General features: G+C 36.1%; 2 protein-coding genes across 3 annotated transcripts in view; one reads left to right on the top strand and one right to left on the bottom strand.

Annotated features, from left to right (window-relative positions):
* NF1 (neurofibromin 1) overlaps nt 1-14401 on the bottom strand; it is a 243357-nt gene that overhangs the window by 85095 nt on the left and 143861 nt on the right. The window lies entirely within an intron of this gene.
* Nucleotides 25-11307, top strand: OMG (oligodendrocyte myelin glycoprotein). Of its 2 annotated transcripts, XM_023182854.1 has the most exons (3): nt 25-1086; nt 8603-8801; nt 9613-11304. In XM_023182854.1, the coding sequence occupies exon 3, from the start codon at nt 9619-9621 to the stop codon at nt 10939-10941; it is 1323 nt and encodes a 440-aa protein (XP_023038622.1). In that variant the 5' UTR covers nt 25-1086; nt 8603-8801; nt 9613-9618; the 3' UTR covers nt 10942-11304. The 2 variants fall into 2 exon arrangements, with proteins under 2 accessions (XP_023038622.1, XP_023038621.1); XM_023182853.1 differs by lacking the exon at nt 25-1086 and having other exon boundaries at nt 7374-8801; nt 9613-11307.

The following is a 14401-nucleotide window of genomic DNA, read 5'->3' as shown; positions in this document are numbered from 1 at the left end:
CCTGACTAATTTTTGTTTTTTGTTTTTTTTAGTAGAGACGGCGTTTCACCATATTGGCCAGGCTGGTCTTAAACTCTTGACCTCGTGATCCACCTGCCTCAGCCCCTCAAAGTGTTGGGATTACAGGTGTGAGCCACCGTGCCTGGCCCAAACTTTGCACTTTTAAATCTAATTTCCCCAGCAGCAATCTGGAGTTGATAATTTCCTATTATTCTTTTGAATTTTAAGAATTTTTGTTATGGTAAATAAGACATGTTTTTATACTTGGCCAAGTCTTTGACATGCCTTAAATCATCATAACTCTTGTCATTTTACATTTATGACAGTTACTTACTGGGTTCTTTCCAAATTTTTGTCCCTTTTTACCACCTTCTTTCCTGAAATAAATACCAGGAAAAATAGGGAAATACCAATTTTCTTAGATTAAACAGGAACTGATTAGTTGATCATAGTCTTGTCTGGTATCTTTAAGTACTTTAAAGGGAGCTTTTCTCTTTCTGTTCTTTGTATAACAGGACAGACTACTGGCAGCATCTGGGTTTTTATGTTGTCTTTTTTCCTTTTTTAAAGAAATTCTTTGCTGGGGGAAGAATAATTCACATTTAACTGCATGTAATTTTCCCCAATGAAGTCAGTGGAAGCTGAGCAGCCAAACAGTGGCAATCCTTGCTTAATCAGCAGGAAGAGATACAAACTAATAAATACAGGACAGAAGAAAATGCTGGAACAAGGAAAAATCTTTTAGAGAAAAGATTAAATAACTAAGATCCAGAAGAGAAAGTCTATTTCATGAATACTGCAAAAGAACAAGGCACAGGGGAATAAAAGGTAGATTAAAGTTCACACCACATACTAGTGGTGCTTTTAACCAGAACAGCATTAACCAGAGTCAGACACAACCCTGAAGAGCATTTGGTTCAACTCCTTTTGTTTGTTAACTACTGAGAAAACAGGACCAGAGAAAGTGACATGCTTAGAAGCGGTACTAAAAGCTGAGTTTGCTCCCTGACTACTGGTTCAACACTCTTTTCACTAATATAGGACCAAAGAGCACCTACATCATGCACTGAAACATACATATATCACGTAAGTCTTCTATTTGGTGTGAATGGTGAGGGACACAAATGAATCCAATACGGGTGATCTTTAACTGTTGTTGTTACCTAATTCTGATCAAAAGGTAAAGTAGCACCTTTGGGAACCTATAACTAAAACATTGTGGTACTGGTATATGACTAAACAAACAGATCAATGGAACAGAAGAAAAAGTCCAGAAATAAATATCCAATCAGTGGAAACAAGCATTGGATAGACATCTGGAAAAAAGAGAAAATTTGATCCATACTTCACACTACATTAGAATAAACACCAAGGACCAGAGTTCTAAATATAAATCATGAAATTATCCAAGTAATAGAAGAAAATATGAGTGAATTCCTTTATAATGTGGAAGTGGGAAAAAACCTTCCTAGCTGAGACTCAAAATCCAGAGGCAGTAAAAAGGGAAATTAAATTATACGAAATTTTAAAATGTCATACACATGCACGTGAGCATAACAGACACACACACCTCACCATAACAAAGCCAAAAGATAAACGGCAAACTGGAAAAAAAATTAAAACTTAAATCAAGACAAAGTGCTAATACCTCTAAAATTTAAAACGCTCCTAATATGGGGCGGGAAGGGGAAGACCCAAAACACAACTTTTAATAGTGCAAAACATAAAAAAGATAGTTACAGGAGAAAATATTTAAATGGTCTTTAAACATATGTAAAAACATACACTCCCCCTCATAATTACAGAGATGCATTTAAAATTAGGCCGGGCGCGGTGGCTCAAGCCTGTAATCCCAGCACTTTGGGAGGCCGAGATGGGCGGATCACGAGGTCAGGAGATCGAGACCATCCTGGCTAACACGGTGAAACCCCGTCTCTACTAAAAAATACAAAAAACTAGCTGGGCGAGGTGGCGGGCGCCTGTAGTCCCAGCTACTCGGGAGGCTGAGGCAGGAGAATGGCGTAAACCCGGGAGGCGGAGCTTGCAGTGAGCTGAGATCCGGCCCCTGCACTCCAGCCTGGGCAACAGAGCGAGACTCTGTCTCAAAAAAAAAAAAAAAAAAAAAAAAAAAAAAAAATTAGACGGAGATACTTGACTATCAGATGGACAATAAATCCCAAAGTTCAACAACAAAGGATACAGTGAGGCTGTATAGAACTGGACACCCCACTACACTGTTGGTGGGACTGCAAAATGGTATAATCAATGGAGAGGAATTTAGTAATGTCTGGAAAAATTCCAAATGCATTTACCCTTTTACCCAGCAATCCTACTTGTAGGAATCATTTTCAAAGGTTTACTAGCAAACATATAAAATTACTTAGGTACAAGGGTATTCACTGTGGCATTATTTGTAATAGCAAAAGTCTGAAAAAAACCTAGATGTACACCAATAGGGGACTGGCTGAATAAGCCATGGTACATTCCCAAATGGAGTACTATGGATCAAAAAACGAATCAGACACCTATATACTGATACGGAGTGATAAGATACAGTAAGAAAAAAGAACAAGATATCTAACAGTATGTATATATGTCACCTTTTATATTAGAAGGGGGGATAAGAACATACCATACATATGTTTAAATACTTTTTTTTAGGTTTTCAAAAAGGTTAATGATACAATGAAAAGCTAATAAAAAGTCACTAATAGGAGAAGGAAGGAAACAGGATGGAAAAGACAGAGAAGCAAGATTTATCTGAATGTACCTTGTTATATAATTTTGACTTGTGATCCTGAAAAGCTGAGAACTAAAACAAAGTTTATATCAAGTTGGTGATACAAAAATATAGAGAAAAGAATTATTTCACACTGCATTAGAACACAGAATTTACACTTTTAGGAAAACAAAACAAGCAGAGCTATGAAGAAAATTTTAAACTTTATTTGGTAGTCTATAATCTAATTGTAGCAGTCAATACTGGTATTATTTTGAAATTACTGTGAGATGATGCAAATAAGCAATTATATCAATGATATTAGGAACCACTTAGAGAAAATACGGGGGACAGAAGAATGAATTAAATCTTCCCAAAGAGGCAAAGAGAAAACTCCAAGATGAGAGACATTTTAGGAAATAATTGGCTGAGTTTTGGCAACAAGCCAGTGGCATAAAGTAAAAAAGGAGTAGGGAGGTGGGCAAAGAAACTGATTCACTTGGATTTTGACTTGGTAATTTCTATGTTGTTATTTCTTTCATGCTTTTAAAATACTGTATTGAGTACTCTCAGTTGTATTCAGCAGGAAAATCAGTGTAAATAGCCAACCATATGACCAAAAATAAACAATATCTGACGCTCAAGCATAGCAAATGTTATCTATAATAATGGAAAACTGAAACCAGTGATTAGCGTGGAATAGCTATTCCCTGGCAGATGCTTTGTGATACCTTTCACAATGTTGGGGTAATATATCCTAGGACACAAAAGAATATGTAAATTAATTCACTGCTTAACCTAGAATGTAAAAGTTGCCTAACTAGCTATCATTACTGACCTAGACAGACTAATATAAAATGTAATGAGTCTGAATAATAATACTTAAAATAAGTTGTAACAAATACTTATGCCTCTAAAAAATATTCTTTTTTTGAGTAACAGTAATATAGTATTATTTCATGAGAATTTCTAAAAGTGTAAGAGATTGTTACAATTCAAATATGTTGAAATGATCTCCTTTTTTATTTTTGAGAATTTTACAATATCTTTGAATAATATGAAGCAATTTGGTATGCCCCAAACTTGAAATGAGAAACACTGCCACTACTACTGTGTTGGAATTTTCTATTATATGCAACAGAAACTAAACTTGATACAGCCTAAACCCAAATTCATTTGAATCCATTAATGAAGTAACATGTCCTTTCTTTCAAACAAAAGTACTGTTAAGTGTAATGAAAATGCATAACTCTACTTTCACACTGACTTAATGAGATTTCCTAAAATTAAGAGATTTAAGTGGTCGGTAAATTGACCCTCAGTCACATCTTTAGAAGTGCAGCAGTGTATATATGAGCTTAAACAGAACTCGAAATGTCAATGCATTCCCTATTTCCACAATATTGCTGAATGTAGTATTTTTAACATATTGCTTTTAAGCACTACAACTGATGGCTGGTTTCCTAAATCCACAGTAAGAATCTCATTAAGAGTTCAACTGAACCCTCAAAGTAAAGTGGCAATAAAGTACCTAATCAACAATAAATTTCTATGTTGCAGACTTTTAAAATACAGACACTTTTCGAGCAATATTAGTTTTATACAAAAGGTGGCTCCTCGAGTGTAGTTTCTCTTGTAAGAAAATTAACTTCAGTTAAAAGAACTAGAGAAGCAAGAGCAAACACATTCAAAAGCTAGCAGAAGGCAAGAAATAACTAAGATCAGAGCAGAACCGAGAGATAGAGACACGAAAAACCCTCCAAAAAAATCAATGAATCCAGGAGCTGGTTTTTTGAAAAGATCAACAAAATTGATAGACCACTAGCAAGACTAATAAAAAGAAAAGAGAGAAGAATCAAATAGATGCAATAAAAAATGATAAAGGGGATACCACCACCGACCCCACAGAAATACAAACTATCATCAGAGAATACTATAAACACCTCTACGCAAATAAACTAGAAAACCTAGAAGAAATGGATAATTTCCTGGACACTTACACTCTCCCAAGACTAAACCAGGAAGAAGTTGAATCCCTGAATAGACCAATAGCAGGCTCTGAAATTGAGGCAATAATTAATAGCCTACCAACCAAAAAAAGTCCAGGACAAGACGGATTCACAGCCGAATTCTACCAGAGGTACAAGGAGGAGTTGGTACCATTCCTTCAGAAACTATTCCAATCAATAGAAAAAGAGGGAATCCTCCCTAACTCATTTTACGAGGCCAACATCATCCTGATACCAAAGCCTGATAGAGACACAACAAAAAGGAGAATTTTTTTGTTGATGAACATCGATGCAAAAATCCTCAATAAAATACTGGCAAACAGAATCCAGCAGCACATCAAAAAGCTTATCCACCATGATCAAGTGGGCTTCATCCCTGGGATGCAAGGCTGGTTCAACATACACAAATCAATAAATGTAATCCAGCATATAAACAGGACCAAAGACAAAAACCACATGATTATCTCCACAGATGTGGAAAAGGCCTTTGACAAAATTCAACAGCAGTTCATGCTAAAAACTCTCAATAAATTCGGTATTGATGGAACGTATCTCAAAATAATAAGAGCTATTTATGACAAACCCACAGCCAATATCATACTGAATGGGCAAAAACTGGAAGCATTCCCTTTGAAAACTGGCACAAGACAGGGATGCCCTCTCTCACCACTCCTGTCCAAGATAGTGTTGGAAGTTCTGGCTAGGGCAATCAGGCAAAGAAATAAAGGGTATTCAGGTAGGAAAAGAAGTCAAATTGTCCCTGTTTGCAGATGACATGATTGTATATTTAGAAAACCCCATCATTGCAGCCCCAAATCTCCTTAATCTGATAAGCAACTTCAGCAAAGTCTCAGGATACAAAATCAATACGCAAAAATCACAAGCATTCTTATACACCAGTAACAGACAAACAGAGAGCCAAATCAGGAATGAACTCCCATTCACAATAGCTTCAAAGAGAACAAAATACCTACGAATCCAACTTACAAGGGATGTAAAGGACCTCTTCAAGGAGAACTACAAACCACTGCTCAGTGAAATAAGAGGACACAAACAAATGGAAGAACATTCCATGCTCATGGATAGGAAGAATCACTATCGTGAAAATGGTCATACTGCCCAAGGTAATTTATAGATTCAATGCCAACCCCATTAAGCTACTAATGACTTTCTTCACAGAATTGGAAAAAACTGCTTTAAAGTTCATATGGAACCAAAAAAGACCCCGCATTGCCAAGACAATCCTAAGCCAAAAAGAACAAAGCTGGAGGCATCACGCTACCTGACTTCAAACTATACTACAAGGCTACAGTAACCAAAACAGCATGGTACTGGTACCAAAACAGGGACATAGACCAATGGAACAGAACAGAGCCCTCAGAAATAATACCACACATCTACGGCCATCTGATCTTTGACAAACCTGACAAAAACAAGAAATGGGGAAAGGATTCCCTATTTAGTAAATGGTGCTAGGAAAATTGGCTAGCCATAAGTAGAAAGCTGAAACTGGATCCTTTCCTTACTCCTTATATGAAAATTAATTCAAGATGGATTAGAGACTTAAATGTTAGACCTAAAACCGTAAAAACCCTAGAAGAAAACCTAGGTAATACCATTCAGGACATAGGCATGGGCAAGAACTTCATGTCTAAAACACCAAAAGCAACAGCAACAAAAGTCAAAATTGACAAATGGGATCTAATTAAACTAAAGAGCTTCTGCACAGCAAAAGAAACTACCATCAGAGTGAACAAGCAACCTACAGAATGGGAGAAAATTTTTGCGATCTACTCATCTGACAAAGGGCTAATATCCAGAACCTATAAAGAACTCAATCAAATTTACAAGAAAAAAACAAACAACCCCATCAAAAAGTGGGCAAAGGATATGAACAGACGATTCTCAAAGAAGACATTCATACAGCCAACAGACACATGAAAAAATGCTCATCATCACTCACCATCAGAGAAATGCAAATCAAAACCACAATGAGATACCATCTCACATCAGTTAGAATGGCAATCATTAAAAAAAAACAGGAAACAACAGGTGCTGGAGAGGATGTGGAGAAATAGGAACACTTTTACACTGTTGGTGGGACTGTAAACTAGTTCAACCATTGTGGAAACCAGTGTGGCGATTCCTCAAGGATCTAGAACTAGAAAGACCATTTGACCCAGCTATCACATTACTGGGGATATACCAAAGGATTATAAGTCATGCTGCTATAAAGACACATGCACACGTATGTTTATTGCGGCACTATTCACAATAGCAAAGACTTGGAATCAATCCAAATGTCCATCAGTGACAGACTGGATTAAGAAAATGTGGCACATGTACACCATGGAATACTATGCAGCCATAAAATAGGATGAGTTCGTGTCCTTTGTAGGGACATGCATGCAGCTGGAAACCATAATTCTCAGCAAACTATCACAAGAATGGAAAACCAAACACCACATGTTCTCACTCACAGGTGGGAACTGAACAATGAGATCACTTGGACACAGGAAGGGGAGCATCACACACCTATTGTGGGGAGGGGGTAGGGGGGAGGGATAGCATTAGGAGATATACCTAAGGTAAATGACGAGTTAATGGGTGCAGCACACCAACAAGGCACGTGTATACATATGAAACAAACCTGCACGTTGTGCACCTGTACCCTAGAACTTAAAGTATAATAAAAAAAAGAAAATAAACTTCAAATTTTAATACAACAAATTCTATTTGTGATATAATCTAAATAATGCTAATATAATTTAGAGAAAAAACAAAGGATTTAGTGACAAGGCATAAAGGGATTTTCCTTACATATAATATGCTAAATATTACTCGTTTTTAAATGGTGCCACTTGGTAACGAAAATACCGTTAACTTTATTTGCTTGCTTTAAAGTAAACTGGCCATTCTGGAAATCAGATTTGTGTTTTAACAGATTTACACGAGCAGTCCACTGAAGAGTGGAGCAAAATTTATCATAAATTTGACCTCATTTTATAAAACTCATGATGAAAAATTTTCCTCTTACATTATTTCATGTAATTTTAAAACTATAAACTACTTTCCCAGAAAGTTGAAATGTGCAATACTCTGAAATCGCCTAAATTGATACTGTTATTCTTAAAACATAAAATCAAATAAATGATCATTCATATAGCACCAAAAATGTCTTTGGAAAAAACAATACTCATATCCACTTACCATCCAAGGTTTCATAAAGAAAAAAAACTTTAACCCCAAATATATAAAATAAAACACGTTTATTTTACCATAGGAACTGATAATCTGAAGTATAAGATGCTAATTTCCAAATGTATCCTGGCTTGTGTATAGCCTTGGTCAAATGATCCATTGTATCAGAAAGATAAAGAAAAAATAATCATATTTCAGTAATTCTATACATCCTAAAAGGGAAGATGGCACATTTAAGTGGTTGATAAATTTGAAAAGCTGATTAAACATAATAATCACCATGTTGGAGGAAGATATAAAAATCGGAGAACAGATTTTTTTAATATTAAAAATGTGACACAAAAATTATACCATTTTAGAAAGGAATATAAAAAGGCAAGAGTTAAAAATAGTGGGACTAATATCATAGAAAACTATCCATGAGGAAGGTCAAATTCATTTTCAACATGTAAAAAGGATAAAGAGTAGAGGTATTTAAAAAGATTCTTCATGAGACAAATGTTAAAATATGGAACCCAATCTCAGACAAATACATAGAAAGGAGTAAGCGCCAACTCTAATATGCATAAGGTATCCCATCCTATAGCAAATCAGATATATAGGTACACTTGATGCCGTAAATTTTTTTAAAAATTGTCTATTTTGTTGTGTGTGCACCATAAATTTGAGTCAGCACCAGCGACAGCTCTGCAGTCCTCCTATGTGGTACTGATCAGGTGGTTGCAGAGCTTCAGCTCACAGCAACACAATGCAGCTGAGCAGGCAAGCACAGCCCACAGCCAGAAACAGTTCCGACTCTCCAGAACAAGACGACCTTTAAGCTTTAAGTTTCCCGGAGAAAATGAGATGCTGATGTTGAAGACGACACTACGGTAAGATGTTATTTAAATCAGCAAAAGGCTGACTTTGGAATCTTTTTCTTTTTAAGAAAAAGTCAACGTTAAGATTAAATATATATTCAATAGCAAGTGCATGCACCAGAAATTTGCTGCAGTGTCAGTTGAGGGATATTTTTTATATATTCATTCACCTTGTAAATATATTGTTTTCCTTTAAAATGGGCACTGAAATATACAGAAAAAAACCACTTTATAAAATGTGAGGTTTATAGGTACAGTGTTGGTCTGGATTTTTCAAGTGCCTTTTACAAAGATATATTTATCCTAAAAACACAAAGATAACATTTCGAAGAACTGCTTTAATATCTAAATAAAATCTACCCTATACACACACATTGAATTACATTACTGCAGAGATTAAAAAAAAAAAAAGACACGACAGCCATTTTTTCTCATCTGAGTAAGAAAGCATATCATCAAAAATAGTAATAGCTTACAACTGCAACTCTTTATTTGCAAAGAATGCTATTTTATCATATTAAGGCTCTAGAAAGATAAATAAGAAAGAATATGGTTAGAAAAGGGGGGAGGGGGAGAGAAAATAAAGGAGAAAATGCAGGAGAGAGTAGGGAGAGAGTCTCTCTCTACCACATAGCCCAATTGAAGGATTAAGCATTTGGACTATAAATGAAGGGGAGCTTTGTTAGTTTAATCACTGGAACAATTATAAAAGGACTCAACAACAACGAGGTTTATTGAAAATTTTGCCTAATGCTAAGTGACCCATGCAGATGCCTAAACTGTATTTGCATATTAAAAGAAGGGTGTATCTGTTTGTTTCTAGGCTTTGATGGAATATCAGATATTGAAAATGTCTCTCTGCCTGTTCATCCTTCTGTTTCTCACACCTGGTATTTTATGCATTTGTCCTCTGCAATGTATATGCACAGAAAGGCACAGGCATGTGGACTGTTCAGGCAGAAACTTGACTACATTACCATCTGGACTGCAAGAGAATATTATACATTTAAACCTGTCTTATAACCACTTTACTGATCTGCATAACCAGTTAACCCAATATACCAATCTGAGGACCCTGGACATTTCAAACAACAGGCTTGAAAGCCTGCCTGCTCAGTTACCTCGGTCTCTGTGGAACATGTCTGCTGCTAACAACAACATTAAACTTCTTGACAAATCTGATACTGCTTATCAGTGGAATCTTAAATATCTGGATGTTTCTAAGAATATGCTGGAAAAGGTTGTCCTCATTAAAAATACACTAAGAAGTCTTGAGGTTCTCAACCTCAGTAGTAACAAACTTTGGACAGTTCCAACCAACATGCCCTTCAAACTACATATCGTGGACCTGTCTAATAATTCTTTGACACAAATCCTTCCAGGTACATTAATAAATCTGACAAATCTCACGCATCTCTACCTGCACAACAATAAGTTCACATTCATTCCAGACCAATCTTTTGACCAACTCTTTCAGTTGCAAGAGATAACCCTTTACAATAACAGGTGGTCATGTGACCATAAACAAAACATTACCTACTTACTGAAGTGGATGATGGAAACAAAAGCCCAAGTGATAGGGACTCCATGTTCTACCCAAATATCATCTTTAAAGGAACATAACATATATCCCACACCTTCTGGATTTACCTCAAGCTTATTCACAGTAAGTGGGATGCAGACAGTGGATACCATTAACTCTCTGAGTGTGGTAACTCAACCCAAAGTGACCAAAATCCCCAAACAATATCGAACAAAGGAAACAACGTTTGGTGCCACTCTAAGCAAAGACACCACCTTTACTAGCACTGATAAGGCTTTTGTGCCCTATCCAGAAGATACATCCACAGAGACTATCAATTCACATGAAGCAGCAGCTGCAACTCTAACTATTCATCTCCAAGATGGAATGGTTACAAACACAAGCCTCACTAGCTCAACAAAATCATCCCCAACACCCATGACCCTAAGTATCACTAGTGGCATGCCAAATAATTTCTCTGAAATGCCTCAACAAAGCACAACCCTTAACTTACGGAGGGAAGAGACAACCACAAATGTAAAGACTCAATTACCTTCTGTGGCAAATGCTTGGAAAGTAAATGCTTCATTTCTCTTAATGCTCAATGTTGTGGTCATGCTGGCTGTCTGAGGGTCCGCATTTTCTGAAACTCATGAAAGCACTCCTCCCTGATGTACAGTTGGGAAAATATGTCCATATCTAACCAGTGATTCAAGCTATATTAAGTATTCAAGAAAGCCAGTCTTAACATTTCTGACTCTGATGTAAATGAAGTAACTTGTCTTAAATAAAAGAAATGCACAATGCCTTGGTACTTGCTGCTATTTTACTGTCTTAATTAAGTAAACTAATGAGTTTCTTTTATAAAAAAAAGAAATGTTTTCTTTTTAAGGCTTCAATTTATTGCACAAAATATAAAGCATCTAAACTTTAATATGTATTTTATGTATGTTTACACTGTCAAACATCTGGAAAATAAAAGGTCTATGCTCATAACTGTGTCATTTGGCTTTCTAGTCATACCAACTTTAGCAGAATCAAAATGACCTCACCATTTTTGTTCTAGAGTACCTTGGTAAAATCTTTAAGGTAAATAAAACGGTGGTGGTATCCAAGGATTTTGTCACTGAAGTAAAATCGCAGCTGCCATCCCATGAATGGTTATACTACATTATTATTTTACAGACAAGTCATAATTGTTTTAAATCTAAATGATGTCCTGCTTCTGAGGAACTCTTGGCTACTTTACAGATTATATAATGGACAAAAGCTCTTCAAAAAGCTAGAAGACACTAGGCTTTGCATTTTAATAAGAAAAGTTTAACGGTTTTGTTTTTTGCATGTAAAAAAAAGTGTTAAAACCACAATGAAAAAATTTAAAAACATGTAAAGAAGCAGTTTTAGTGCAGATTTAACACATCATTAATGGAAAATTTAAATATTTATAAAATTAAAATCCTACTACATGAAGGAGAAGAAAATTTGTATTTTGCAAATCAGAAATCAGAATGTGACTTACCTAAATTAAACATAAGATTAGCTTAAGAATAAAATCATTGAGTCTGACCAACTTGGGCAGTACTGAGGGAGGAAGAGAGGAAGGAGAGAGAGAAAAGGAAAAGGGCATTTAGTACTACAACCAGGTGGTGAATCCAATAAAATAGACTGAGGACTAAGGCTAGGCATGGGACAGATCTTGACACTCCAAATCAAACCACACTGGAACTCCAACTAAAAGATAATCACTGAGAAATTCTCTACAAATATGAAAGTTAGCCACCTTATGAATTAGTAACAAACATAAGAAACAGCCACAAGGCAGCAAAAGAAGTCCTGAAACAGGATAGATTAAAATGCAAGATAGGATAACTGAGATGGGTGAGACACAAATATGGTATTTAATTTGTGAGATGTAAGGCAGAATCTCATTTCAAGCATTTCTAGAGGTGGGAAAAAACTATAGAAAGGAATTTTTATGTTCCTTCATAAAAACTTTTAAAAATTCAGATAGCCTCCTTTGCTGGTTTAGGAACATTTCTATTGAGAGAGAGAAAAGTAATAACATTTTAATGTGGTTTTATTTTTTATTTTTTTGCTTTTTAAAGACCAGGATTATGGAAAAATTACCATCAAGCTTCAACAAAAGAGTCCTCTTTTATGCTGTCTAGTACAGTGGCTCTTGAACATTTTCTGCCCTAGCAAACCTGATTGGCTCACTGTGTCAGGGAATCTCACCATGAAGAAACAGGATAATTTGAAAAAGTCCTCTAAATGATTTTAAAATGCATTACCTCTCTATATGGGGAAGCTATCTCCACTCCCTCCCAAACACTGATTAGTACCTTCACCATCCATGATAGGTACTAATTGCTTAGATAATCCCTACTCTACCATATACTTGTGTATTATTTAAAAAAACATATACACCAACTTCCACAGAAAGTAGTTTTTTTGTTTTGTTTTGTTTTGTTTTTTTGAGACGAAGTCTAGCTCTTACCCCCAGGCTGGAGTGCAATGGCGCAATCTCGGCTCACTGCAACCTCCCCCTCCCGGGTTCAAGCAATTCTCCTGCCTCAGCCTCCCAAGTATCTGGGATTACAGACACCTGCCACCAGACCCGACTAATTTTTGTATTTTCAGTAGAGACAGGGCTTCATCATGTTGGCCAGGCTGGTCTCAAACTCCTGACCTCAGGTGATTTGCCTGCCTCGGCCTCCCAAAGTTCTGGAATTATAGGCATGAGCCACCGTGCCCGCCCAGAAAGTAGGTTTCTTAGAAGTAATTGTCTTTTCCTCTGAGGATACCAAAAATTCAATGCTGTCTTAGAATTTTTAGGGAGAAAACTAATAAGAAAGTCAAATTACGGACTACTGCATTAGGAGCACCTATGGATTACGTCAACCCTACAGACATGTCTGCAAAATGCATAGTTTAACTTGGTAAATTTACAAGTACAATATATGTCAACTACTCAGACTCTAAGTCCTTAGACAGAAGTATTATCTAGCCTTAAAGTAAAGTTGACCCTTGAACAACATGGGCACACTTATACATAATTTTTTTCAACCAAACGCAGATTGAAAGTACAGTATTTGTGGGATGTGAAACCCACATACTGTATAAATAGGTTCCATAAGGAGGCACGTTCCTCACGGCCGATTTTGGGATTCGAATATGTGCAGATTTTGGTATACACAGGGGTCTGCTAATCAACCCCCGAGATACACTGAGGGAAACTATAATTAGATAGTATTCCCTTCCAAAGAAATTGTATTCTTATTATTAACGGAAAAAGGCTCATTATTTGCCACTAAGTACTACTATATTACTGGCTCCAGAAAAATTTCAAAATGTATTAGTCCTCAGCATCTATCTCTCAAGCACATCAAATATGTATGCATATGTATATAGATATACACATACCTATATACACATATATCTATATCTATCTCCACCCATCCATCCCTAAGGCTTGGCTCTACTTTACAGGCAATTTGCCTCTGCCACTTCTCAGCTATATGACCATAGACAAGTTATTTCACTGCTCTAAGTCACAGTTTCCTCATCTATAAAATGGGCTAGCAGAACTCACAGTGTTTTTTTTTTTCTGAAGATTAAATAACATAATTCACATAAACCCTTCAAAGTGTCTTGGCTCACCTACATTCCTAGATGCAGTAATGTTGTTGTTGTGAGGATTATTATGACATCTGTATGTCCAAACCCAATGCTATGAGAAATTCTCATATATGGAAACATTTCAGCTCTACATACTGAAAGCAAGGGAATGCAAGGATGTGCTTGCTTTAGTCTCTTCTCTGCTAGAAACCAGGTTTAGATCAGTGAAATAGGGACCCAAGAAAGTCAGAGAGACATTCACTTATCACAGCAGAATGAGAAGATGTCTTCTATGGCTAACTTAAAAGATCACAAATATGTGCTATTCATTATCTTCCATAATGATGTTATCAAACAACAGCAAATTCCTTTAATCCCAAAAATGTCAGACAAGAGTTAACCTAAAATCTTTCATAAAATTATTCCTTATAAAATATATTTTAAGAACTAGATAAAAGAATGTATTACACAC

The sequence above is a fragment of the Piliocolobus tephrosceles genome, chromosome 16 (assembly GCF_002776525.5).
Source record: "Piliocolobus tephrosceles isolate RC106 chromosome 16, ASM277652v3, whole genome shotgun sequence".
Lineage (NCBI taxonomy): Eukaryota > Metazoa > Chordata > Mammalia > Primates > Cercopithecidae > Piliocolobus > Piliocolobus tephrosceles.
Note: the sequence above shows the minus strand (reverse complement) of the source record. Positions and strands in the feature narration are given on the sequence as shown.

Excerpts from the sequence above, each read along its gene's own strand:
- OMG (XM_023182853.1), top strand. The coding sequence starts at position 9,619 with ATGGAATATCAGATATTGAAAATGTCTCTCTGCCTGTTCATCCTTCTG.